Source organism: Pygocentrus nattereri, chromosome 6 (genome assembly GCF_015220715.1).
Source record: "Pygocentrus nattereri isolate fPygNat1 chromosome 6, fPygNat1.pri, whole genome shotgun sequence".
Lineage (NCBI taxonomy): Eukaryota > Metazoa > Chordata > Actinopteri > Characiformes > Serrasalmidae > Pygocentrus > Pygocentrus nattereri.
The window spans coordinates 24,716,445-24,743,373 of record NC_051216.1 but is presented as its reverse complement, the minus strand read 5'-3'; the positions used below and the strand labels follow the sequence as shown (position 1 = coordinate 24,743,373).

The window sequence follows — 26,929 nt, the reverse complement described above, 5'->3', positions numbered from 1 at the left end:
AGCCTCTACTCCTCTGGGATTGCTTTAAACTAGAAGTTGGAACATTATTGTGAGAATTTATCTGTATTTAGCCACAGTAGCAGTAGTGAGATCAAATACTATGGAGCTCCACCACTCCAGAGAAAGTAGTTCCTCTGCTCCATGGCCCATTGCTGAGGGGGCTTTATACCCCTTCTAGCTGATGCTTAGCATTAGGCATGATGATCTTTGGTTTACGTGAGTAAGGTAGTAAGCATTTTACCCATAATGAAGTATGAACGTTGTTCTAAAGCCTCAGGATTTGCAGATGTGATCATGACCTCCGTAGCACATTAACCTCTTCAGCTATGGACAATGAGCAGAACATAAACTATCACCTATAAAGGCATTTCCACATGTGCTTCCCATTTGATCCCGAGCCCTCTCAAGCTCTCTAATCTGCTACATCATCCCACACACTGTCCTCCTGTGTCATCCCACCATTCACTCACAGATAACACAGAACAAAGAGTTACAGCCGCAATGCTGTGGCCTGTTTACTGTGTCAGAGGGGGAATCATCAGCAAGCTGTTGCAATTCTCCACAGACATTTACTACAGTCCAGAGGTTCCCAGAATAGATTAGATCATCTGGGCTACTCTATGTAATTTCTTACTGTCAGAAAACTACCAAGAGTTTCACTAGCAACAATAAGTTGAGGAGAAAGATTAGACTTTGTCAGATGTGTAATAGAAGCTCCATAAAAGCTAAGGCAAAAGGTTAGTGACCTTGAACGATGTGGTTCAAGCTGCACAACACTGTTTTTAATAGCTAATGCTTTATTTCTTTTCTGCATAACTGATATCTCAAAAGGCCCCAAAAAAGTAAACATTTAAAGAGGAATTCCACTGAATTTGCAAACATTCTGCATAATTAAACTGTTAAAATGCAAACAAAGGCACTCAGAGAGATGTGATGTGGAATGTGCCTTGAGAATGTTCTAGAGAAACCAAGTCAGAAATCTTCACAATACATGTGATAGGAACCAAGCATTTAACATCTCTAAAAACTACCTTACAAAGTTTTCACATGAAATGGCTACAAATATGTTGCCTAATGTATAAGACAGTGCTGCACAGGCAGTTGGAGATTGCAGGGGTGCCCTTGGTGGCCTAGGCCCTTGCGGCAGAAACTGCCTCTTGGCACATGGAATGTAACCTCACTGGGGGTGAAGGAGCCGGAGCTTGTGCTGGAGGTTGAGAGGTACCAACTAGATATAGCTGGGCTCACCTCCACTCACAGTGCTGGCTCTGGAACCAAACTCCTTGATAGGGGTTGGTCCCTCTCCTACTCAGGGGTTGCACAGGGGGAGAGGCGCCGGGCAGGAGTGGGGATTCTCACGAGTCCCCGGCTGGTGGTCGTGCAGTTGAAGTTTGTCCCAGTGGACGAGAGGGTCGCCTCAATGTGAATTAAAATTGCAGAGAGGAAAACTCTGACTGTTGTGTGTGCTTATGCCTTCTTGGAGCGAGTGGGCAGGGTTCTGGAAAGGGTCCCCCGTACAGACTCCATAGTCTTACTGGGGGACTTCAGTGCTCATATTGGCAATGACTAGGAGACCTGGAGAGGCGTGATTGGGAAGAATGGCCTGCCCGATCTAAACCCGAATGGTGAATTGTTATTGGACTTCTGTGCCAGGCATGGATTGTCCATAACAAACACCAAGTTCGAACACAAGGATGTTCATAAGTGTACATGGTACCAGAGCTCCTTGGGTCAGAGGTCAATGATCGACTTTGTTGTCGTTTCATCTGACTTGGGACCATATGTTCTGGACACTCGGGTAAAGAGAGGTGCTGAGCTGTCAACTGATCACCATCTGGTGGTGAGTTGGATCAGATGGCAAGGAAAACTGATGGTCAGACCCAGTAGGCCCAAGCGAATAATGAGGGTGTGCTGGGAACGACTGTCGGAGGCCCCATCAAGCTGAAGAGAGAGGCCTTTAGGGTCTGGATGGCCCGAAGGACTCCCGACTCAGCAAAGAGGTACCGACAGGCGAAAAAGGTGACAGCCAAGGTGGCAGAAGCAAAATACAGGGCATGGGAGAAGTTTGGTGAAGCCATGGAAAAAGACTTTCGGTCGGCTGCAAGGAGGTTTTGAACAACTGTCCGGTGACTCAGGAATGGTCGGGGTGGCTGCGGCCAAGCTGTATTCAGCAAGGGCGGAGAAACTCTGACTTCAAATGAGGATATTATCGGTCGGTGGAAGGAGCACTTTGAAGAACTCCTTAATCCAAGAGACATGCCTCCCTTACAGGAGTCAGGGCCGGAGGCCTCTAGCATGTCAAGCTCCATTTCCCTGGTGGAGGTCACTGAGGTAGTGGGCAAGCTCTTCAGTGGCTAGGCACCGGTGGTGGATGAGATTTGTCCGGAGATGCTTAAGGCTCTGGATATTGTGGGGCTGTTGTGGCTGATACGCCTCTGCAATATTGCATGGACTTCAGGAACAGTACCCTTAGACTGGCAGACCGGGGTGGTCGTCCCCATTTTTAAAAAAGGGGACTGGAGGGTGTGTGCCAACTATTGGGTAATTACAATGCTCAGCCTCCCTGGGAAAGTCTATGCCAAGGTGCTGGAAAGGAGACTTCGACCAATAGCTGAACCTCAGATTGAGGAGGAACAATGTGGATTCCGTCCTGGCGGTGGAACAATGGACCAGCTTTTCACCCTCTCTCGGATTGTTGAGGGGGCATGGGAGTTTGCCAAGACAGTCTATGTGTGTTTTGTGCATTTGGAGAAGGCTTGCGACTGGGTTCCCCGAGATATCTTGTGGGAGGTCCTCCGGGAGTATGGGGTACCGGGGCTACTACTCCGGGTCATGTTTGCAGATGATGATGTTCTTTTGGCTGAATCACATGGTTGCCTCCAGTGCTCACTGGAGCGTTTTGCAGCTGAGTGTGAAGCGGTTGGTATGCGGATCAGCACCTCCAAATCTGAGTCCATGGTCTTAGCCCAGAAAAGGATGACATGCCCACTCCAGGTAAGGGGAAAGGACTTGCCCCAGGTGGAGGAGTTTAAGTATCTCGGGGTCTTGTTCACGAGTGATGGGAAGAGGGATCGTGAGATCGGCCGTAGGCTGGGACAGGCGGCAGCAGTAATCCGGTCACTGTACTGGACTGTAGTGGTGAAGAGGGAGCTGAGCCATAAGGCAAAGCTCTCTGTTTACCGGTTGGTCTACGTCCTGACCCGCACCTATAGTCATGAGCTGTGGGTAATGACCGAAAGAATGAGATCGCTAATACAAGCGGCGGAAATGAGCTTTCTTCACAGGGTGGTGGGCTACACACTATTTGATAGGGTGAGGAGCTCGGCCACCCGGGAGGAGCTCCGAGTAGAGCTGCTACTCCTCCACATTGAGAGGAGCCAGCTGAGGTGGTTCGGGCATCTGATTCGAATGCCCCTTGGACACCTCCCTACCGGGATAAGGCCCTGGGGTCATCCTAGGACCCGCTGGAGGGATTACATCTCCAAGTTGGCCTGGGAACGGCTTGGGGTCCCTGGGAATTTTGAATTTTGAAGTTTGAAAAAAATCAAGAAAACGTCATTTGACTGGAGTTTTCAAACTTTTGCATGTGATTTTATGCAGCAACATATTCACTATATAGTATTTTGTAGTTTGAGCTGTACCAAATTTTAGTATGTTCCAGATGCTCATAAGAGCTGAAAACTCTCTACACAGTATCTAACAGAGCCGATGTCTTTTAATGACACTGCAAGGGCAGTGCCCTTCAGGTGCTTTTTGACCTATATATAAGCGCATGCTCATGAAAAAAAGGTGTGAAGGAGAAAGAACAACTCCTCTCCTTTTAGCTCTTATTTAGAGGGATACAAAGAAGCTGTCATTAATTTAAAACATGTAATTTTCAAAGATAATGCTAATCCTGCCAATCAAAAGGTTAGTTACTGACTGTGTTCTTTCACTTTGTTATGTACAGTATAATATACTGTCATATTACCAGAATGTTTCCACTTACATAAATCTGAACAGTGTGGGGTGAGTGTGAGTGTACAGTGCAGTTGTGTGGGAGAATCACTTGTGGAAAAACATGTTACAATGTGCACTGATTACAGAGCAACTGCAAGCAAACAAATGTGCAGTTTGGTTCTCCTGCTTTACAGTTTTCTGTGCATTCCTCTGAAGATAAGGCGCTGTGGTTGTTTGTGTCTCTGTCATGTGATGCTCAGGTGTGAGCGTGCAGTCACCTACCTATCTAATCATCTACCAGGACAGGGAATTGCTATAGCATGTGATATGCTGTAAATGTTGAGATTTGAGCACAACTGAACAGGATGCCTTTAAAGTGTATGTTTGATTAAAATTGTGGTACTACTGTAGTTTTCCCAGTGTAGTATTGTATTTAGCTTGTCTAGTTTTACAGTGGGGAGCTACAAGGTTACAGCTACAACAAACAACTAGTGTAGACTTACAGCTAGCACTGTGCACCGTCTCTCACTCATACCACACCTGACCTAGAGCTTCATTTAAAATAGCTACTACGCTGTCAGAAAAAAAAGGTACGAGTACATGTTGATTCCACAATGTACAAAGTAACTGCACCCTCAAAGGAACAACATGGTCCATAAGGTCCAACTGCGTATCTTATATGAGAGTAGAGATACATACACACATACGTATGTAACAACACACTACATTCAGTTTACCAGGAGAAAGGGGCATATTTTTATTTTTTCATCACCTTTTTAAGTTAATAAAGTAAAAAGTGCTTTATACCACTCCAGCTGATGCTCGACACTGTGCATAGTGACCTTACTATGGGTATAGCTGTTTTGCCATGGAAACCCATTTCAAGAAGGATGTGTGGGACTTGACAGCTCTGCTCTGTTGGTTTGCATGGACATGGCTAATCGTTTCCATTTCAAAATAATAGTACTTATGGTTGACCAGGGCAAATCTAGCAGAGCATAAATGTCACAAACTGACTTGTGGCAAAGGTGACATCCTATGACAGTGTCACAAAAAATGGCAATATAGTATACTTTTATCCACCTTTGCAAGTCTGATTGAGATTATTGTTTATTGTTTAAGGCAAAGAATGTGATGACTGAACTATGCAGTGTGCATGATGCTGATTGACAGTGGAAACTTTCACTATGTTAGTAACTCCAGTATGAAACTGAAGAAGCAAACTATGGACACTAAACACATCTTGGCTTGACAGCTACATTCAGGCTAAGGTGGGTATTGTGTAAATTTGATTTTGTGCCAAGCTATGGCTTTAAACAAGCACTCTGGAACACGCCTGGATGGAAAACAGCGAATAAGTGCAGACAAATGTGCCTTTGGCTTGGAAATGGATGGTAATTCCAGCTCTGCAGCCCTGCCCTGTCTGTACAAGATGGATCTGTGTAGAACAATGCCAAGGTGCCTTGGCTAGACCATACATACACAGGCCAGCTGCCAAATCTTTATCAGAGTTTTGTGCAGGCGAAATTAGATAGCAGTGTTTCAAAGAGCAGCAGACCTCTTTTAAGAAATATTGAAAAAGGCCATGAATGTGTGCATGCATGTGTATGGGATAGTGAGTGACAGACAGGATAAGAGAGGGAGAAGAGGGAGAGTAAGTTAGGTGGGAATCCCTGTCACAGTGTTTTCTCATAAACATGTCTGGTGTTTGAGCAGAGCTTGTGTGTGAAGCTGCCAGAGAGGAACCTGATCCTGCTACCTCAGTCATCCCTCTCACTGCACAGGGAAACCCCAGGAGTGCTGATGAAAGGCAGCCAAAAAGCAGCTCTCTTTCTGCTTCACTGCACCATTGTGGCCCACTCTACCGGACATCCACTCAAAGAGGTCACTCAGGGCAGAAAAGATATCACTCGGGGTCACTCAGCATCAGAAAAGGATTGTTTGGAGATTTATGAATAAAGGTAAGAGGAAAGAGATGATGCTCCTTTGTGTGTGTACATGCACGTCATAGGAAGGAAAAATGGGAATGTTGATAGAGCGTTTAAAGCACCATACACACACTCATAAGCACAGATGTCACTGTCAAGTTAAAGTTTTACTAGACTTTGAAAACGCCCCAGTTACAGCATTCTGTATATGGAACATTCTAACAAAATAGTTAAAACGACATTTAAACAGAAAAAAGTATTCAGATGTTACACATTTACATTAATTATGATCTGTTTCAACCCAACATATTAATTGAGATAGTAATAAACAAAACATATACAAAATCATCATTGGTAATAGGGTAATTTCTTTATGAGGGCTGGCTGTCCCAAGCATTAACCCCTAAATTTCAACTTGTGAAAATAATCCTTTTTTTCAGTTTTTTAAAGAGATGCTCAGAGATTTAAATGATTTATTAAATTTTTTAATTTAAAAATGTTATTAAAAAATTGTGTCCCACATCTTTATGTCATTATTGAAGCTCAAAAGGTTTAGCCACACCCCTGCATTTTAGAGGGCATGAGACTGCATCCCTGGCCCTTATAGCCACATGCTGAGCAGTTAAATCTCACTGTTTTGAAGTAAATGTGTCTCAAAGTCTGAAAATCTGTGTGTAAACTTATGAATTGCTACAACTGATTTTCTGCACTTAATGAAACTTTGAGTTTTAATGAAAAATCTTTAAAGCTGTGTTTGCTAGTCATGTACTAGTCAGCATTTTTGAGTTGGAATGTTAAATCATTTGTTTTAATAAAATAAACATAATTAAGATGTAGGGTCATTCAAAACAAATTAATTTTAGTCTAAATTTCAAGTCAATAAAAGTTCAAAAGGTGTTTTTACAAATTACTGCTTTCTGTCTTTATTTGCATTTGACATACTGTACCAACGTCTTTGAAAATGAGTTTTGTACAATCAAGACTAACTCCTTGTAAGTGATCTCTTTCTTGGCTAACATAAACAATTCTGTTTCTGATTCATTGTGGGTGTTTACCTGCAGGCTGTCCAGAATGATACGAAGGGACTGGACCTGGCGCCGGACCGCTCCAGAGAAACGCTCGTATGTGGTAGCGTCATACTCACTCATCTCAATCTCCTTCAGCCTAAAACATACAGCACAAGAGGTGTACTAGGGATGCTTTTCAACACTACATATGTCATTACATTTAGAGAGCAGCATTAGCAACAATTGAGAACATCATGCTGTTTTATTATTAGAGGGTGTGTACAAAGTACTATAAAGCTGTATTCAAGCTGGATTAGTTTTAACCAAAGACATTCTATGGCTCTATAATTAATATGTAAGAGATTCAAAAAGCATAATCTGCGTAATATCCCAAAATTTCCACAGACAGAGTGGACTGAAATGTCACAGTCTGTGACAGGCAACAGAACAACGACAGAGCAACCATGGCAGCAAATAAGAAACAGAAACAAGAGCACATATGTTAAAGTTTACAGTAGTCTTGTAGTGAGAAGAAAAGAATTGTGTCAAGTTGTGCTCTGTTTTAATGTACTTAAATAGTCTTTGAATGTCATGAATGTTTAATGTTAGTCTTTGAAAGCAATAGTCTTTGATTGTTTGCTGTTTGGCAACTACCACCATCACCCCCACGAACAAACAAACAAACAAACAAATACAATTTCAAATTTCTAATGCAATTTCAAATAGAAAGAGCTTTTCATAATTATAATAATCCCCCAACATTAATTATTCCATGATCACATGAAAAAAAAAAACGTAAATGCTCATTATTTAATTCTTCAACCATTTTGTAAACATGTCAAACTCCTTACAATATACTTTTTGGTAACATTATAATAAGTGTTTACTAACTAACACAAACAACACATGAGGTACAACATTTATAATGCTTAGCTAATAGTAAACAAGTGACAACTTCATTCTTTTTCACATTAAGTGTTGACTAAGATAACTTATGCATTTATTAACAATAAAATTACATGAGTTACTATGTTAATAATGGTTAGCTAATATTTTAATTTCTTTCTGCTGTATTGGTTTAACATACAGACTATAATACTGTTGCTAACATCTCTCACTTTAGCATTTTATCCATAAGAATCCAAGAAGAGAAGAATATAGATGAAACACTTTAGTTCTTATGCTGATAGATGCCGGGTAGGTTAGGAATCTCTAATGAATTTCTATGAGCTATTTAGTACTTAATATACATGAGATAAAGTGAAAACTAGCTATGCCTGAGTAATGAATTAATGCAACTGTTATTTGTTTATTTCATATTATCCAACCATTATTAATAGAATGTCTCTTGTGTTTTAAAGTTAAAAAAATACATTTGTTAGTTTTAGTCAACACAATGTGAAAACTACATTACCTGATGCAGTTGTTACTTGTTTACTTCACATTAGCTAAATATTATTAAAGTAATAATTCATGTTATGTTAAACACATTACTTAAAATTAGATATTAAACACTTAGGGTAAAATGTAACTTTTTATTTTGTTTAAGGCAACTGTCAGGTATCTTTAAACTCTCTTTGCAGATTCATACTGGATTGAAATTGTGGATACTGTTAGTGATCGATTACAGTACCCGTAAGGTAAAAATGATCTTCTAATAGGTTTTGAGAACTATACTTTCTTACAGGTTTAAACATCTTCACAGTTAGCAGTGAATACCACTGCTTAATGGATGTCAGGTGACGCTGCATGACTACAGCCTCTTTAACACAGCCATCCATCAGTGAGAACAATAGGGAGCACTTCAGTGTGGGAGGCCCCTAATAAGCATTGTTGTTGTGTATGACGAGCCCCAACAGCCCCGCTGGGAGCACATCCACCACACTGCCCCACCCACACTCATCCTGGATCAACGCTCTACTGGGGGTGTGAGCAGTGGGTGTTTGGAGTTTGGCCAGGCCCTGATGACTGCAGTGCTTGACTGACAGCTCTGTGTGTTATTTCTCAGCAGGCGTGAGCGGCTGTCCAGGTGAGACATGCTGCAGTTAAAGCCAGTAATCCATACAGGCTCATGCTAATCCCACAGCACTGTGATCCAGCTGGGCTACAAGGGCAATTCAGTGTGGGTCAGAGGGGGAGGGGTGTGTTTGAGAGCCGTTTGAAGTCATGGATGGGAAGCAGAGCGTAATATGTGTAGACCACAGCGCCGAGTGCGTACGAGCTCAGGTGTGTGCTTGTGGCTGTTCAAGGCGTGAGATCAGAGGAGGGGGGCTGTCTCACCTCGTCACACTGCTACACACTGTTTCATGTCAAAAGAAATAACCCACCTTCATCTCCCACCGCCATCTGGAGCAGATGTGCGAAGAGCCCGCTAAAGCTCCCGCGAGCTGACTGTACAGAGGTTTGCTGACCTGCTATTTTGACAGTCAGCGTAGGTCAGGATTGGGGGTGATAACCTCCTCATCTCAAAACAGTAGCGACCTTTATGCTTGCTCTGCGAGCGCACCATATAGTCCCTGCTCTGCCCTTCTGTCTTTCTCTTGCTCCTTTTTTCTCTCTTTCTCTCACACAAATGCATTTAGAGTCGTGAATGGCTGTGGCTTTCCTGACTGGCCTCAGACGCTCACATTCTTTGTGCTGCGTTATTGGAGAAGGGACAGGCCACGCTGCTATTTTCTCCTGAATTCCAAGCCTGTCCACAGACCAGAAAGAAGAGGCCAGCACGGCCAGAGAGAGCGAGAGAGAAAGAAAGAGAGAGAGAGAGAGAGAGAGAGAGAGAGAGAGAGAGAGAGAGAGGAAAGGGAGGACAGACAGACACAGAGAGAGAGAGACAGACAGACAGACAGACAGACAGATAGATAGATAGATAGATAGATAGATAGATAGATAGATAGATAGATAGATAGATAGATAGATAGATAGATAGATAGATAGAAAGGAACTAGAAAGATATAAATAGAGAAAGATAGAGAGAGCACAACAGATGAATAGAAATATTCTGAGAAAGCAAGACAAAGAATGAGAGAAAAAGCAGAAAGTGACAAAAAGGAGAAAGATAAGATACAGAGAAATGGAGAGAGGAACAGAGAGCGAGAGAAACAAACAGAGAGCAAGATGAGAGAGAGAATTTAGATGGATATAAAGACAGGCAGATGAGACAAAGCCAGGACTGAGATTGGGAGCCCCTGATATAGACAGAACAAAGAGAGGGAGGGACAGAAAGTGAAAATAAAATCTGACACAACTCCGTAAGTGTCCCAATTCTGCCTCAGACCTTTGGAAAAGAGAAGAAACTAAGTAAGTCTCAGAAGGTCATCATCACAATCTGCTAGAGGCCTGTTCATTCTGTATGACTGCTGGTGGTTTTAGCAGTTTAATGTGTCGCAGTCAAAGGCATCCCACTTCCTGTGAAAACCCCTTTCTCAACACAGTTGTACTGAGATTTGTTCACTGAGAACGTGGCACAAAGCATGCAGTAGGTTTCACACAATGCAGGCTTGGGAGTTAGACATTATGTAAGAAAAATCAAAACAGTTAAAGCATGAAAGATGAACCAGAACATCAGCCTGCAGCCATACATATAATGCACCAAATTCAGACACACTGAGTTACATCAAAAGCTCTGCTGTTGTTTCAGGTAGAAGCAGGCACTCAGAACATTTTACATTTATCACATTCCTTAGAATTTAATGCTGCCATTTATTGATACTGTTTCTGAACTTTTTTCTTTAGGTGAACCTGTGTTATTACAGTATCTCACAAAAGTGACTACACCCCTCACATTTCTGCAAATATTTTATATCTTTTCATGGGACAACATTATAGAAATGAAACTTCGATATAACTTAGGCAGTGTACAGCTTGTATAACAGTATAGATTTACTGTCCTCTGAAAATAACTCAACAAACAGCCATTAAAGTTTAAATAACTGGTAACACAAGTGAGTACACCTCACTGTGAAATGTCCAAATTGTGCCCAATTGTGTCGTCGTCCCTCCCTGGCGTCAGGTGACTTGTTAAGAGATACAAGGTTCCAGGTGTGAATGGGGAGCAGAGCTGTTAAATCTGATGTTTTGGGTACAATTCGCTCATACTGGTTACTGGATATTCAACATGGCACCTCATGGCAAAGAACTCTCTCAGGATGTGAGAAATAGAATTGTTGCTCTCCACAAAGATGGCCTGGGCTATAAGAAGATTGCTAACACCCTGAAACTGAGCTATAGCATGGTGGCCAAGGTCATATAGCGGTTTTCCAGGACAGGTTCCACTCGGAACAGGCCTCTCCAGGGTCGACCAAAGAAGTTGAGGCCACGTGTTCAGCGTCATATCCAGAGGTTGGCTCCAAAAAATAGACGCATGAGTGCTGCTAGCAATGCTGCACAGGTTGAAAAAGTGGGAGATCAGCCTGGCAGTGCTCAGAGCATACGCCACACAATGCATCAATTCTGTCTGCATGCCCGTCATCCCAGAAGGAATCCTCGTCTGAAGCTGATGCACAAGAAAGCCTGCAAACAATTTGCTGAAGACAAGCAGTCCAAGAATATGGAATACTGGAACCATGTCCTATGGTCTGACAAGATCAAGATAAACTTGTTTGGTTCAGATGGTGTCCAGCATGCGTGTTGGTGCCCTGGTGAGGAGCACCAAGACAACTTTCCCTTACCTACAGTCAAGCATATTGGTGATTGCATCATGGTCTGGAGCTGCATGAGTGCTGCTGGCACTGGGGAGCTGCGGTTCATTGAGGGAAACATGAATTCCAACATGTACGTGATATTCTGAAGCAGAGCTTGTTCCCCTTCCTTCAGCTTCCAACTGTGCTGCATGGTAGTTTTCCAACTCGATTACGACCCCAAACACACCTCTAAGATGACAACTGCCTTGCTGAAGGTAAAGGTGATGGACTGGCTAAGTATGTCCCCAAAACTAAACCCAATAAAGCATCTGTGGGGCATCTTCAAGTGGAAGAAGGAGGAGCACAAGGTGTCTAACATCCACCAGCTCTGTGATGTCATCATGGAAAAGTGTAAGAGGATTCCAGTAGCAACCTGTGCAGCTCTGGTGAATTCCATGCCCAAGAGGATTAAGGTAGTGCTAGATAATAATGGTGGTCACACAAAATATTGACACTTTGAGCAGAATTTGGACATTTCACTGTGAGGTGTACTCACTTGTGTTGCCTGCTATTTAGACATTAATGGCTGTGTGTTATTTATTTATCTGTTATTTTCAGAGGACAGTAAATCTGTACTACTATATAAGCTGTACTCTGATTACTTTAAGTTATATCCGAGTTTCATTTCTATAGTGTTGTCCCATGAAAAGATATAATACAATATTTGTAAATGTGAGAGGTGTACTCACTTTTGTGAGATACTGTAAATATGAGATGTAAGGTGCAGTGGTCCTGTGTGTTGTGCGTGTTGTTTTGCATGTGCAGCTTGGGTGTGGACACAAGGAGCATGAAAGAGCCAAAAGGCATAAACAGAAGCTTCCTTCATGACCAGGCCCCTCTCACGCTGCTCTGTGCAGTCTCTCTCTCTCTCTCTCTCTCGCTCTCTCTCTCATGAATTGCAGTATTCATTGGGTGCATATTTGGGATAGCTGGCTCTGGTGGAGCATTCTGTGGGTTCAGAGGCAGTCAGTCGCAAAGTCTCTGTCTTCTGCAGCCTCTTTCTATCTCTGCATCTACCTGTCATTACTCGCATGTACAATACTGTGCAAAAGTAAGAGACCACCCTTCATTTAATTTCAAGTCAAAACAGGCATAAAGTACAAGCTATTCATTTTCAGGTAATATTTCAGAGATTCTCCAAGGAAGGACGAAGTGAGGAGAGTTAAAATAAGTGAAAAACAGGAATTTCCAAAACTGGAGCACAAAAATGTATTTAAAAAGAAAAAAAAATTGAACTCTTAACAGCTGTGCAAAACCTAGCAGGCCAACAAAAATGTCACCATCAGATAAAGAATACTTAAGAAGTGTTCAAAATATAAAAAAAGAAAGAAAAAATAAGCTAGGTAACAAAATGCAACTTGGCCACTGACTGACCACAATTATTTTCATGTCATGCTAATAACATGTATCCGTAAATATATAGTCACTCGGCTAAATAAAGTGGGGAGCGGCAACACTCTGATGAACAGGACAAAGCGCTGTCATAATATTCTTCAACACGCAGTTAATTGCACTTTAGTTTTGTTTTGACCTTTTCTACATTAGTGGCAGTAGCTGTAACTTGTAGTTTTAACATTATTTTCATGATATGTTTATGTTTCAGCTGTGCATGTATTGCCGGTTGCTCTGTAACAAACATAACAGTTGACTGCCGACTCGATCGAGTGGTTTAGGATTTCCTAACTTGCTATAATGCTATAAGACAAAATTCCCAAATTAAGATAAGCTTTGCTTCTGTAATATGAACTTATGAAAAATGTTATCTTGACCAATAAGACCTTTACTTAAAAAACAAAAAGAAAGAAAGTTTCTGTAATACGGCTCCAGGCCCATGAGGTGCTTTGCATCTAAAAACTAATGTAAGTCTCCCAAAAGTGGGTGAGGGTGGACATATGAAATATCATTATATATTATTATATATATAAGATTTTATATTACATTAAGGGTTAGGGTTAGTCAGTGGGTAGCGCCTCACAGTGAGGAGGGCCTGGGATCGATTCCCCGACTGGGGTCCTCTCTGTGTGGAGTTTGCATGTTTTCCCTGTGTCTGCGTGGGTTTCCTCCCACAGTCCAAAGACATGCAGTCAGGTCCATTGGACATATTAAATTGTCCCTGGGTGTGAGTGACTGTCTGTGTGTATGTCTGTCTGCCCTGCGATGGACTGGCGACCTGTCCAGGGTGTATCCTGCCTTCCGCCCGATGACTGCTGGAATAGGCTCCAGCACCCCCCCGCAATCCTGACGGAGAAGCGGCTTATAAAATTGATTGATGGATATTACTATAAGATTTTGAGGCTGGTGTGTAATTTTTTTTGGTAAACATTTCAAAAATACCAAAAATATCAACCCCCCCCCTGTTTTTTTTTTTTTTTAATTCATGATGAATGACCACTAAAAGGACTTTAAAGTTACTCAGAATATGATCTCTTTATATTGTCCTCTATTAGAATTAAATAATGTGTTGCCTTCGTCTGTAAAATTACTATTCTGGAGATACCTTTTTTTGGACAGTTAACAGGAAGGATTAACAAGTCATCAAGTTGATACTGGATACCCTCAGCTCTCAGCTCCACGCTCAGTCCAAATTTGAGAGAATTACAGAAACTTAGTGTGAAGGTGAGGGAGGGTTCCTTTTGGGATTTCAAAAAGGTTCTCTAAGTGTCCGAAGGCTGGGAGAGAGTAGCAGCTGATTAGAGAGAGGGAGAAGTAAGTGTACCTCTGTTTGAAGGCTTTTTCTGCCATTTCCCTAGCAGCTCTCTTCACTTCTTCAGGCACAGCGTCTTTCTCTGCCTGGGAGACTTGGTATACTTTGTGACCAGCATCCAGTCGGTATGGGCCTCCTTTTCCCCCCAGGCCTGCTGTATCTCTGCCCCCTACAGCACAAAATAAATACTTTATGACCTCAAAATCAACTTTAGAATAAGTTCTACTTAGAGCCCTGAACTGCAATGCAATGGTAATTCTGAGACTAGTTCTAAGAATGCAACCTACCTGTGCCTCCTGCCCACTGATTACCCCCTACGTGGGGTGCATTGGTGGCGTCAATCTTGCCATGTTTTGGTGAGGTGACATCATGACCACTGTCTCGTTGAATGGTGATCTAAAAACGTGATAACACGAGAATCAGATCTCATGTGTGCTTTCACAAATACACAGCCTTTATACAGCAAACAGACTCAGTTCTAATGATCTGGATCAGATGCCTATCCACTCCTTCATGAATACTCATTTCACTGCAGTCAGTACAATGAAACCTTCTGCTTATCAAGTTAATGCTAGCTAGTAGCAAGGAGATACCTGCTCTACACACAGTACCAACAAATAGCATTATGAGCAAAGTAGTGGATTAGAACACAAAATGTAAAGTTCCTGGTATCCTGTTGAATTGTTTTGACAGTTCCCTGCACATGACACAAAAACAATGATCTGTGTTTGACATTTTTGTGTGTGAGTGAAATGGTTCTTTCCTGAACACACTGAGCGATGAATCCCACAGGACTCTATAGAAACTACATTGCACATCATCACAGAGTAAAGGTAAATCATCTCCCAGTGCTTAATGCACACACTACTCTAGTATGTCATCAGAGTTCTAAGCAGACATTAGGATGATAGAGCCCTCGTGTTTCAAGAAAACCCCTCATCTCCACCCAGTCGTGTCTTGGAACAGTAGCTTTCTTTATCAAGCCTCTTCTACATGCAGAACTATTCTCTCTATCCTCTCTGATCTCCCACCACACAGGCCATTAACAGCACCAGCCATTGGGCGGCTCTTTGAAGCCCATACACACACACGTCTACGAGACTGGGACTTTCTCATGACCTTCACACACTCCTCCATAGAGCATGCTGGGGTACTATTAGTGTTTAAAAGCATTGCAAGCACAGTATGAATGGCTTAGGTCTGGTAAGCATAACTGTCCCTTGCTTCTTTAAGAGTCCCCCAGTGAGAACAAAAGCAGCCAGTGCTACAGCATGTGCTTTTCCATGAGATTAAGATAGTGATCACTATTACACAGCGCTCACGCAAGCTTCTAAGGGACTATCAGTCCTGATACCACTAAGTCACAAGTAAACTTTGTTTTGGGCCTAAACAAAAACAGCAAGGCCATTACAAGGAATGCTGTAGATAGCAGACATACAGTTACCAGAATGTGTTTTGTTTTGCTGAGTCATGCTGAGAAGAACACTCAGAACAGTCCTGTGCAATCTAAGAGGAACAGTTGTCTTGAGGCGCACCCTGTTTTCTTTACTGACCAGTATCAGTTGTGCTAAACTGACAGCCTTTCACATACCATCAACATACAGCCACTATGAAGCAGCACAAAAACGCCCTGCTGTCCCTTGACTCCCCTTCAACCTCACACCTTTCTATCAGCATGAGAGAGACAGATAACAAGATACCTGGACTGTAAATCCTTAAAATGAAGACTTAGATTAAGATTTTTTATTTAGTAACTACTATAAATTATTCTGTGACTACTAAGAAACTATTTTGTCAGTTATGCAGTAGGTTATTCAAATACATAGACACAAACTAGCATTTCTTTACTTAGCCAGTATTCAAATATTGTATGTGTAGTCCAAAAAAAAAAAAGTTAAATCATATGTTCTCTTTTAATTTTTGAAAATGTTTTGACAGAATAAGTGTGAAAGAACAGCAGAGAATGTTGGTACCCAAACAGCCAGTGCTGTGCCTCTATTTATATATATTTTGATAACACTTCTTTAGAGGCTACCTACACAGAGACTTCATACCATACGCATAAGCACTGAATAACATTTATAATGCAACACAAGTATATATAAAGAGCTTAAGCCATTTATCAAAAGATGACATATTATGTTCCATAATATGTAAATAAACAACACTGTATTGACCTGAAGGGCCTTAAACTAAAGTGGTGGGCATTTGGTCCTTCTATAATACTGTGATGAAAGACCATTTACAAGTAGTTGAAATTCAAAAGAAATTTAAATAGTCAAGTATTGCTTTATAAATATGTTAGTCAATGCTTATGCATGTGTCATGAAGTCCCTATATAGAAAGCCTTTAAATAAAGTTCAATAGCATACAGTCATATGTAAAAGTTTAAATACTCCATAACTATTAAGAACAATATTAAATATCTCCCAAAGGACTCAAATACTATTCAATTAAAAATACAAAAAAGACTGAAATGTCTGTTCCTATTCTGTAGTTACGAGAGCGAGAAACTGAAGCAAGGGCCCACATTCAGGCCCTTGCAGCCTAAGGGGTTAAATGTGTTTCATATCAGTGTCTTAGTCAACCAGCTCATTTGAATTCATAGCTCTTTCTAGAATAACACTGAATCACACTTAAGGCAAAACGTTCATAAGGACAGCATAACTCAAAGCAGATCTTCTATTAGATCTTCTATGAGCACAGTGTCTGAGGGCTGCATGCTGATGGCTGCTGCTTCAGGGTTGTGTGGATTGGACACAGGTGTGGAGACAGGCAGACCAAATTGTGCTGGAGCCAGCACACTCAGGCCATTATGCAGCACTGCCGCTATGATGCAAAGGGCAGTAGAGGTCTGCTTACACGGCAGCACAATGGAGCTGCAGTAGGACACATGCAAGAATGCACGCACGCACGCACACACGACACAGCCATTTGTTTGAGCACACCTGTGTCCATATTGGTGGTCTCCAAACAGTCTATTAATGTACGGTACTGTTGAAAAGTCCATTCTTAATTTCCAGGCAAAACAGACATGGTTGTTCACTTTTTAGCCTCAGGGAACAGTCAAAAACATATTGATGAGACAAATCACACAGAAACCTTAAGAATTGAACATATCAAAATGGTCAGTATTTTTGTGCATTCGCTCTTTGCCTTTATAATAGCTTCCTTTTTAGGAGAAAGTTTAGTCTTAGAAGTTGCTTGAATTTTCTGCTCCTCACAATCCAAAACACCTACAACAGCTTTGAGGCCATGGCTCTGGGGTGCCCAGTTCACTGTTCTAAGAACACCAGGAGCTTTGAAATCGGCTTCACAAATGTTCTTGTTTTAGCGGTTGCACAGTTGTTAGGAGCTGCATTTTCTCTACAAAATTATGGCAATTTTTGTCCTCCTTTAAAACATCTTAGAAACTTTTGGTTTTTTTTAACCTTATTTTCCTTTGACCTTCCCCTTCCTTATGCAAATGGATTATCTTACATCGAATCTTCTCAGAAATATCTCTCAAAAACGAAAAACATGACTGTTTTGACTGGAAAAACATAAGTTAACTATGGTTTCTGACTTTTGCAAGTCCTGTACATTACTGTAAAATGATTCATTCAAAGTTATTTTGGACCATTTCTGTTTGCCTGTTCATATTTCCTTAATATGAAGGGCAGTTGATGCTTTCAAAAGGTGGGAAAAAATAAAAAGGGGGAACAACCGAGGTGTTGATAACAGCAATGATAATCATTAGTCTTCTTGAGTATATTAAGAATGCCTTTAAGTGAAAGTAGTGTCCTATCTTATATGGCCTGTTGAATTAAGACTGAGCAGCATGCTAAAATATGCTAATTATACTTAGCATACTTTTTGAAACATCACAAATTTCCCTCATCTCTTTATGATAGGTGTGTGTGTGTCTTTAATAAGCAGCATACAGACTCTCTCAGACAGGAATGGCTTAAAGATTATCAGTTCTCTAACTGGTCAGATGGACAGAAGTGCCTTGACAGCAAGATGATTCTTAAGACCCATGACAGAAATCCTGCTGATGCTGAACTGTCAGGCTGTTTGACTCTGAGCCTCCTTATAATATAGCCAGTGGTTCTTTCAGATTCTGATGCTGCATTCTATGTCATTTGTTAGGTTCAGGCAGAAGCTAAGATGCAGACGGGTAATATAGGGACAGCAAGGTTAAGAGGGGACACACATGCTTCTTATTTCCCCAGAGGATCAGCGACAGATCAGTTTAGGAGGAGGTGGTGTGAGAGTGCATGTGCATTTGTGACGTGGCAGTGAATCAGCCAGGATTTTATACCATAAATATCAAGCTCCTTCATCGTTCTCCAACTCTCTCCACATGGATGGCTAGTCACAGTAAACAGTAAAATGATTTTCTCTCTTTGTTAGGATCAGCTCATAGCCAATCAGCACACTGCCTGTAACAGATTTGGTGATAACTAGCTTTTCAAAATATATTTTAGAAAAGAAGCGAAAAAAAATCATTATATATTCAAAACTTGTTCTTCACACGAAGAAAGTAGGAATTCACCAAATTGATAATTCAAGTCAATACAATACACTGGTATCGCAGTTTGAATCTTTTTGTATACAGCAATATACATAGTGATATATTATAGATGAGTCCAAAGGGGCCACTCATCCAGGAGGTAATTAATGGGAGTCACATTTGTAACAAATTACTGAAGGTCTACTCATTTAAGAAATCCATCTGTTGATTTATTTTCCCATAACATACAGCAAATATTTAAAATGCAGCCAGTATGAACTGATGAATATAAACACTCCACTGTTTATTGCTGTAACCTTTTATATAGCACACAGCACATCATGAATTTCAACTGTGTTAAATATTAGCGGATGCACTTGTACAGAAATTCAATATTGTGCACCCCTAGTAAAAAAAAAAAAAAAAAAAAGACAATGTTATGTTATCAAAGCCCTTTCATGACTTTTTGTCATAACTGCTTAAATGCTTAAGAGTATAAGTGTACAAGTGTTAGAATTCAAATACAGACAAGGTGTCCCGACACTTTTGATAAGCAGTGTAAGTGAAATGTGTGAGAATGTCTGCACTGGATGCGTGATTAAATTAATCATCAGCATGTATCACACAGCATGTATCTGTCTACACACTCAAAGACACACTGTGGGTGAAAATTAGCCAGGTGTTTGTAACCACAAAAACAGTCAAGAGCTGCTGTTGCTGTTTTCTCTGAAATTCTGTAGGATGAGCGACCAAAGATAAAACCCGGCTCTCCTGCAGTGCCTCAAGGCAGAGAGAGAGAGAGAGGAAGGAGAAAGACAGAACAAAGAGAGTGTTTTTTTCCCAGAGATGGCTGAAAAAATCCTCGCTTGCTTAGATTAGGACTGGACAAACATAGAGACATACCAGCATTCTAAGCAGCCTAAAGTGTCACTTCTCTCTCTCTCTCTTGTCCCATTGCCATTATCGCAACACTGTGGTACATGTTGAAAATAAAGAAAAAAATGACCATAATTTATTAAAGTTGATCATTAACCATCTCTACATGAGACCACAGCATGATGCAGACAGGACACTGTGCCGACACATGCGCATACACTCACCGCCCACTTTATTAAGAATACCTGTCCAGTCACGAAATGATCAAATCAGCCAATCATGTGGCAGCAGTGCAGCACATAAAAATGTGCAGACACAGGTCAAGCACTTCAGCTACTGCTCACATCAGACAGTAAAACAGCTGAAAAATTTCTTTGACCATGGCATGGCTATTGGTGCCAGATGGGGCTTTTTGAGTATTTCAGGAACTGCAGATCTCCTGGGATTTTCATGCATAACGGTCTGTAGAGTTTTTACAGAACAGTGAGAAAAACAAAGAAGCAAACAAAAAAAAAAAAACATCCAGTGAGCCACAGTTCTGTGTGTGGAAACACCTTACTAATAAAAGAGGTCAGAGGCAAATGGCCAGACTTATTTGAGCTGACAGGAACTCGAATAACCACTTTTTCCAACAGTGGTGATCAGAAAAATATCTTTGAAACCGCAGTACATTCATCCTTGTAGTGGACAGGCTACAACAGCAGAAGACCATGTCAGGTTCCACTCCTGTCATCTAAGAACAAAAATCTCAGACTACATTGGGCACAAGCCACTGTAGACTGAAACTGGACATCTGAATATTGGAAAAACATCACCTGGTCTGATGAATGTAGTGATATAAAAATGATTTTTTTTTTTTAGAATTTGTAAATGTAAACAGTATGAATCCATAGATCCAAGCTACAACCCCAATTCCAATGAATTCACACACACATATATATATAAAAATGAACACTTGTGATGATGCCTCTAGAATGCCTCTAAACTTCTTGCCTGTTTCTATATATATACAACCCCAATTCCAATGAAGTTGGGACGTTGGGTAAATCATAAATAAAAACAGAATACGATGATTTGCAAATCAGTTTCAACCTATATTCAATTGAATACACTACAAAGACAAGATATTTAATGTTCAAACAGATAAACTTTATTGTTTTTTGCAAATATTCCCTCATTTTGAATTTGATGACTGCAACTTTCCAAAGAAGTTGGGACAGGGGCAACAAAAGACTGGGAAAGTTGAGGAATGCTCAAAAAACATGTGTTTGGAACATTCCACAGGTGAACAGGTTATTTGGAAACAGGTGAGTGTCATGATTGGGTATAAAGGGAGCATCCATGAAAGGCTCAGTCGTTCACAAGCAAGGAGGTTCACCACTTTGTGAACAACTGTGAGAGCAAATAGCCCAACAGTTTAAGAGCAACGTTTCTCAACGTGCAATTGCAAGGAATTTAGGGATTTCATCATCTACAGTCCATAATATCATCAAAAGATTCAGAGAATCTGGAGAAATCTCGGCAAGTAAGCAGCAAGGCAGAAAACCAACATTGAATGCCCGTGACCTTCGATCCCTCAGGCGGCACTGCATTAAAAACCGACATCATTCTGTAACGGATATTACCACATGGGCTCAGGAACACTTCAGAAAACCATTGTCAGTGAACACAGTTCGTCGCTCCATCTACAAGTGCAAGTTAAAACTCTGCCATGCAAAGCAAAAGCCAGATATCAACAACACCCAGAAACGCCGCCAGCTTCTCTGGGCCCGTAAACATATTTGCAAAAAACAATAAAGTTTATCCATTTGAACATTAAATATCTTGTCTTTGTAGTGTATTCAATTGAATATAGGTTGAGACGGATTTGCAAATCATCGTATTCTGTTTTTATTTATGTTTTACCCAACGTCCCAACTTCATTGGAATTGGGTTTGTAGTTCAAGCTAGTGGTGGCTAATGTTTTCTCAGTTTACATTTGGCCCCCTTGTTTACACATTGCATTAATATGTGTTTCATGTTCAGATCATAATCTGGATAAACTTTCATTTACACTTTTCACAAAAATGTGTAAACAGTAAGATCCGATTTTACTTTCCCACATAAAAAGCAACACAAAGTAGGGGTGCGGGAAAAACTTGATTCTTAGATGCATCGCGATTCTGAATAAATTCATAATGGTCAAAAACGATTTTCTATATATGTAATTTATACCGCAATTTTGATGGAATGTAAAAGGCAGAACTTGGAAGTGGGTAAGGGCAGTGTCCGGACAATCTGTGGCAGCACATAACAAAACCACACATGGACGAGTAAGAAATCCGACCAGCTCTGCATTAAAGCCAGGTTAGACCAGGAGTAACAACCCAAATGTTAAGAAGATACATTTTGTCCTTTCAACAACATCAAACCACCTTGGGAGCCGCAACATTTAATGTCCAGTATGTCTCAGTGTGTGTTTATGTCCTAGTATAGGCTAAAAAATATAAACGAAAACTCAGACTTTGCTCTGCCTTAGGTTAAGTTTTAGCTTTAGCCGCTTTCCTCCCGTCTCTGCCAGAAAACGTTTTCTCAAAACTACAGCTGTTTCTTGTAAAACGCCTCTCAACGTTCAGCTGAGTTATGAGGCTGAAGTCGCTTCTTATTTGCCAGCTTCTTGTTTGAATTTTCCCGTTCCTCCTTAAATTCTGCTTGAGGCACCAAATGTAACTGCTGCACCATTTAAGGTGAAATGGGAATATTCGAAAGAGAAGCAACTTCATCTTCACAACTTCTTGGACAGAGGCAATCTCTCGGTTACAGATTTAACGTACCAGAAAACCATCTGCGGTACTTATAAATGCGAACAAGTCAATTTGTCTCAATTTGTTAATGTTCATCTTAAATCTGTCTTTCCGTTTGGTATTAGGCAGGCGAGACTCCGCTGCTATGTGACCTATAGTCTGCACATCAGTTCTCAGTCATTGAGAACCAGAGCTTTCGCGCTATACTGCACACTTTGGAGCCGAGATTCAGTGCCCAGTCTCGAAAATATTTTACTGACACAGCGATCCTCACACCCCTCTCTACAACGAGTCTAAAAGACAATGGGTAGGATGGCTGTAACATGTGCTGCATGGACGTCCATTATCACTGGATCTTATTTCACTGTAACTGTGCATTTTATTGCAGATGAGTGGCAGCAGCGTTTAATGTGCTCCAAACAAAAGCAGTGAATGAGAGCCTTCCGTTTTACTTAGCACATCACTTCCATTTGATTTATTTATGAAAGATTGGAAGTAAATGCATTATAGATAATTACAAACACTTTGCTTTAAAAGTACCAAGAAGGTAAAAAAAAAAAGATGCATCAAGATGTGTCTTTAATCGTTTTATAATCACATCACAGCCCTTTAAACGATTCGTAATTGAAACAAATCGTGAGGTGCCTAAAGATCCCCACCCTAACACATTTGTTGTTTCTGATTTTTTTTTGTTTACTTCTTTTTCCATGTTATGAGCCCATAAGCTTAACTCCGACATTTTCATTGGCTCAGAGTGCAAGGAAGCTCTTGGCTTGGGGATGACTCCAGCCTCGCTGACCATCCATCAGCAGATGCATTTCCGCTTACTTAAATGTATACGGATAACAAAAACCTGTGTGGTTTGAGGTTTCTGATCATAGCCTATACAATGCATTCTGAGGTGCTTACACCTGGCTTTTCATGAAGTCAAGTGAAATCGAATGTGATCTTATCACCAAAAACTTGATGCAAGGTGTAAACAGGTCTACTGAGTTAAGTTTACTTCAACGGCCCCCACAGTTACCAGATCTGAATTCAGCAGAGCACCTTTAAGATGTGGTAGAACAGGAAGTGTGTGAAGCAGACACATCTACATTATTATGTGATGCATCATGTCAACACCAGAATCCCTTAAGAACGTGTTTCAGAGCCTTGTTTAATCCATGCCATGATGAATTTGGGCTGCTCTGAGAACAAAGGGTGGTCCTAAAGATCATTAGAATGCTAATAAAGCAGCCAGTAAGTGTATAAGCCATTGGGATGCATGGAGTGATGGAAGTTAAATGCTGGACCACTTTAAAACTTCAAATAAAGTGCCTGCATACACTTTTATATATCCTTTAAATGGGTCATCCTTGCAAATGGCAACAAGAGACATCTAAAAGTGGGACATTCATCTAAATCAGGCTTTTCATCCCACTTAATGTATATTTTAAGATCAGTCACTGTCAGTAATTAGTTACGTCACTCATAATGTCAAAAAGCCAACAGATGTACAGGCAGGCATGTGCACAAACACATATTCTCTGCTTTTTAAATACTATAAAGCTTTTATTATGAATGCAATTTTCTTTTATAGTCTATTTGCCTCATTAATACTTCCCTTGAGCTACACAGTCTCTCACTCTCATGGGCTCTGAACCAGTAAAAACAGTATCCTGCTGCCTGTCTAAGCATAAACATCATCTAGAGAAAATGAGGCAGGCAGGATTCCTGGAGGGTTTAAGGCTGTTTTTTTCTATAGGTACCACAAGTACTTCATTATCACTGCCAAATTTGCCTTAAGTATGAAGACTTCAAATAGGCAGGCAGCGTGTTGTGGTCTACTTCCTGGGGTGGCCTCGATGTTACATTTGATTGCTACATGTAGGTTTGGTACGAAATCCAGTCTCAGCACAGCAGCTCTGAGGCCTCTCAGTGTTTGCTGACACAGAGACGTCTGACTGAGCTCAGATGTAAAGATATGAAGTGCACACAGACTAAAATATGAATTCTCAGAATTTCCACATTTTCACACAGAGCCTCTATAAGTAGCCAGGCACATTCAGTAGGTTCTGACCACAGTGGTATAAAAAAGGTACACAGCCCATCAGAGGTCTGGTAAAACGTTGTCCTCTTATGACATGTTTTGAGCAACATTTGATTTCCATTGTTACTTTTAAAAGTAAGAAAAAATACTTGCAAACGATAAAACAGCTATTAACTAATACTTAGTACATTTAGCAACACTCAGCTTCATGTTCAAATGTTTATCTAAATAATGATTTGAGTTTTCTTTTCAGTTTTAGTGTTAAAAAGATTTGCTAAAAATATGTTGCCCCAAAAGTGGTTCAAATGTAGTTTCTATAGTTTTTTGGCCACACACCACAATAAAAGAATGTATGTGATGACTGATTGGTGGGGAAGTGCCCCTCTAAATGACCCAATGTCACCGGGCATAGAATCACCACTGCCCCACACATGGGAGAGTTCAACTCCTGATCCAAGCAAAAACACTACTGCTATACCAATAATATAAACACTATGCTATACCAAAAAGTGTATTCACATGCAGAAAGACTTCTCTTTCATTTTTTCTTCTATTGATTAAAGCACATACTGAAAATATGTTGCCCCAAAACTAGTTTAAGCATCTGAAGTTTCAGCGCCTATGACTGCTGCTATATGTGAGATATGACATTTTTTGCCAGTGTAGCAGTTTTTGTAAGGAAAAATGACCAGATCTAAACAGTTTTCTATTTCCATATGTTAAACTATTGCAAACCAACAAAGACAATGTCTAATTTAAACACTACTTCATGCAAGTTATTTATTTTCAAAAAGCAGAAAATGTATTTAAAACTGTATTAAAATTATTGTGGTGTAATAAAATTATATTGGTGTAAATTAAAAGAAAATGACACCAAAGCCCCATAAAGTACATGTAATTTCACATTTTTCAGTATTTAGTGTCCACTGTTTGCCTTTATTACAGCTTTCATTCTTCTTGAATGATTTGCTTTTAGACTCTCAAAGAAATGTCACAACCCAAATAACAGCAAACTTGTAGGAATACCAGCAGCTTCTTCGTTTGACTTCTGAATGTTCTTCTACACATCCTTTCAGACACATAGTGTTGAGTTGTCTTCTCACAGTAGAATGATGGACAGATAATACATGTAGTTTTCTTCAGATCTGAAGCAAGAGTTGAGCTTGATTTTCTCCTCTCTCTCAAAGACGAAAGCTTTAAGTACTGTTTATCTGATGGTAACAGTTTTGATGGTCTACCAGGTCTTGCGCAGTTGTTAGCAAACCTAATTTCTCTATGTCTTTTACCAGTGTTTTGAAACTCTGTTTTTTCCACTTATTTTAATTTTACTTTCACTTTATCATCTTATATCTACTATTTTGAGAAATATCTTAAACTTAATATCTTGTACTTAATAGCTTTTGTGACTGGAAATTAAATACATTAATTGAATTTTGCACAGTACTGTTCATTTAGAAATGCTAGGTGTCTCCAATTTTTTGATGGACAGTGTTTAGCACAGTCAGGTCAAGCATTAATGTAGAAAAAAACAATACAACAATATAAAATAACATAACAATATAATACAAAATTCCAAATGCTACTGATTTATTTTGTAATTAGCCTATACAATTCATATTTGATCCAGTTTGAGCAGTGTGTCTTCAGAGAGTGACCTGCATGCTGGAGCAGCGCCACACAGACCAGTGGGCACAGCAGCAGCCTGGGCTGGAATTTGAGGAATGCCCTGCACGGAGCCTGCTTCTCCGTAAGAAAGAGTAGCAGTCTGGTCACTGGGAGGCCACAGTGTCCAGCACAGAACCCACACACAGAGTAAAACAATACAGACAGACTCGTTGTAGCAGCAAGGGGGCTCTTAATTATATCATGGGCAAGTTCTCTCATCCATTTACTCACTAATGCCACTGCCGAGGCTCGTATTACGCAACAGCGACAGCCAACTTCGCTGCAATAACAAGCACTGAGAACATTATCCTTAGCTGTTGTTTCACTAAAGCCGAACGGCCTGAAGATGTAAAAATTTGATCTGTGGAGTTGCAGCTTGGTCAAGTCGCTTCAACTTAGATCATGAAAATGTCTAGCTGTGATTAATGCAACAACCTGGCATGAAACCCACATACCATCAAATCATCACTTTAACACTTACAGAAAAGGCATCATGGAAATCTGGCTTCACTAATAATCAACCTCTAAATACACTTGGAACACAAATGCAACACTCTCTGAGAGTGTGGGTTAAAAGGGATAAAGAGGTAGGCAGGTCATTTTTCAGTTTTCAGGCCAAAGTGTCAGGGAAGTAAATTCTTCATGCCACTAAGGAGCATCCAGATGGAGAGAGTCCATGCTGATACATCAGAGAGTGAAATGCTACTTAACACTAGAGCTACACAATATATCATTTCCTAATCGTCATCAGTGATGTATTTTGCTTATAAGTGTAAACACTTCAGACTCTATGCACTTTTATGATAAACAAATTCTCAACATTG

At 40.6% G+C, this 26,929-nt stretch overlaps 1 protein-coding gene across 1 annotated transcript in view; it reads right to left on the bottom strand.

The window, feature by feature from the left end:
- vwa8 (von Willebrand factor A domain containing 8) overlaps nt 1–26,929 on the bottom strand; it is a 106,848-nt gene that overhangs the window by 11,566 nt on the left and 68,353 nt on the right. The window contains exons 38-40 of the mRNA XM_017710845.2: nt 14,545–14,653; nt 14,270–14,426; nt 6,923–7,031 (exon numbers count right to left, since the gene is read on the bottom strand). Of these exons, the coding sequence (XP_017566334.1) occupies nt 6,923–7,031; nt 14,270–14,426; nt 14,545–14,653 (375 nt within the window). The remainder of the gene's footprint in view (nt 1–6,922; nt 7,032–14,269; nt 14,427–14,544; nt 14,654–26,929) is intronic.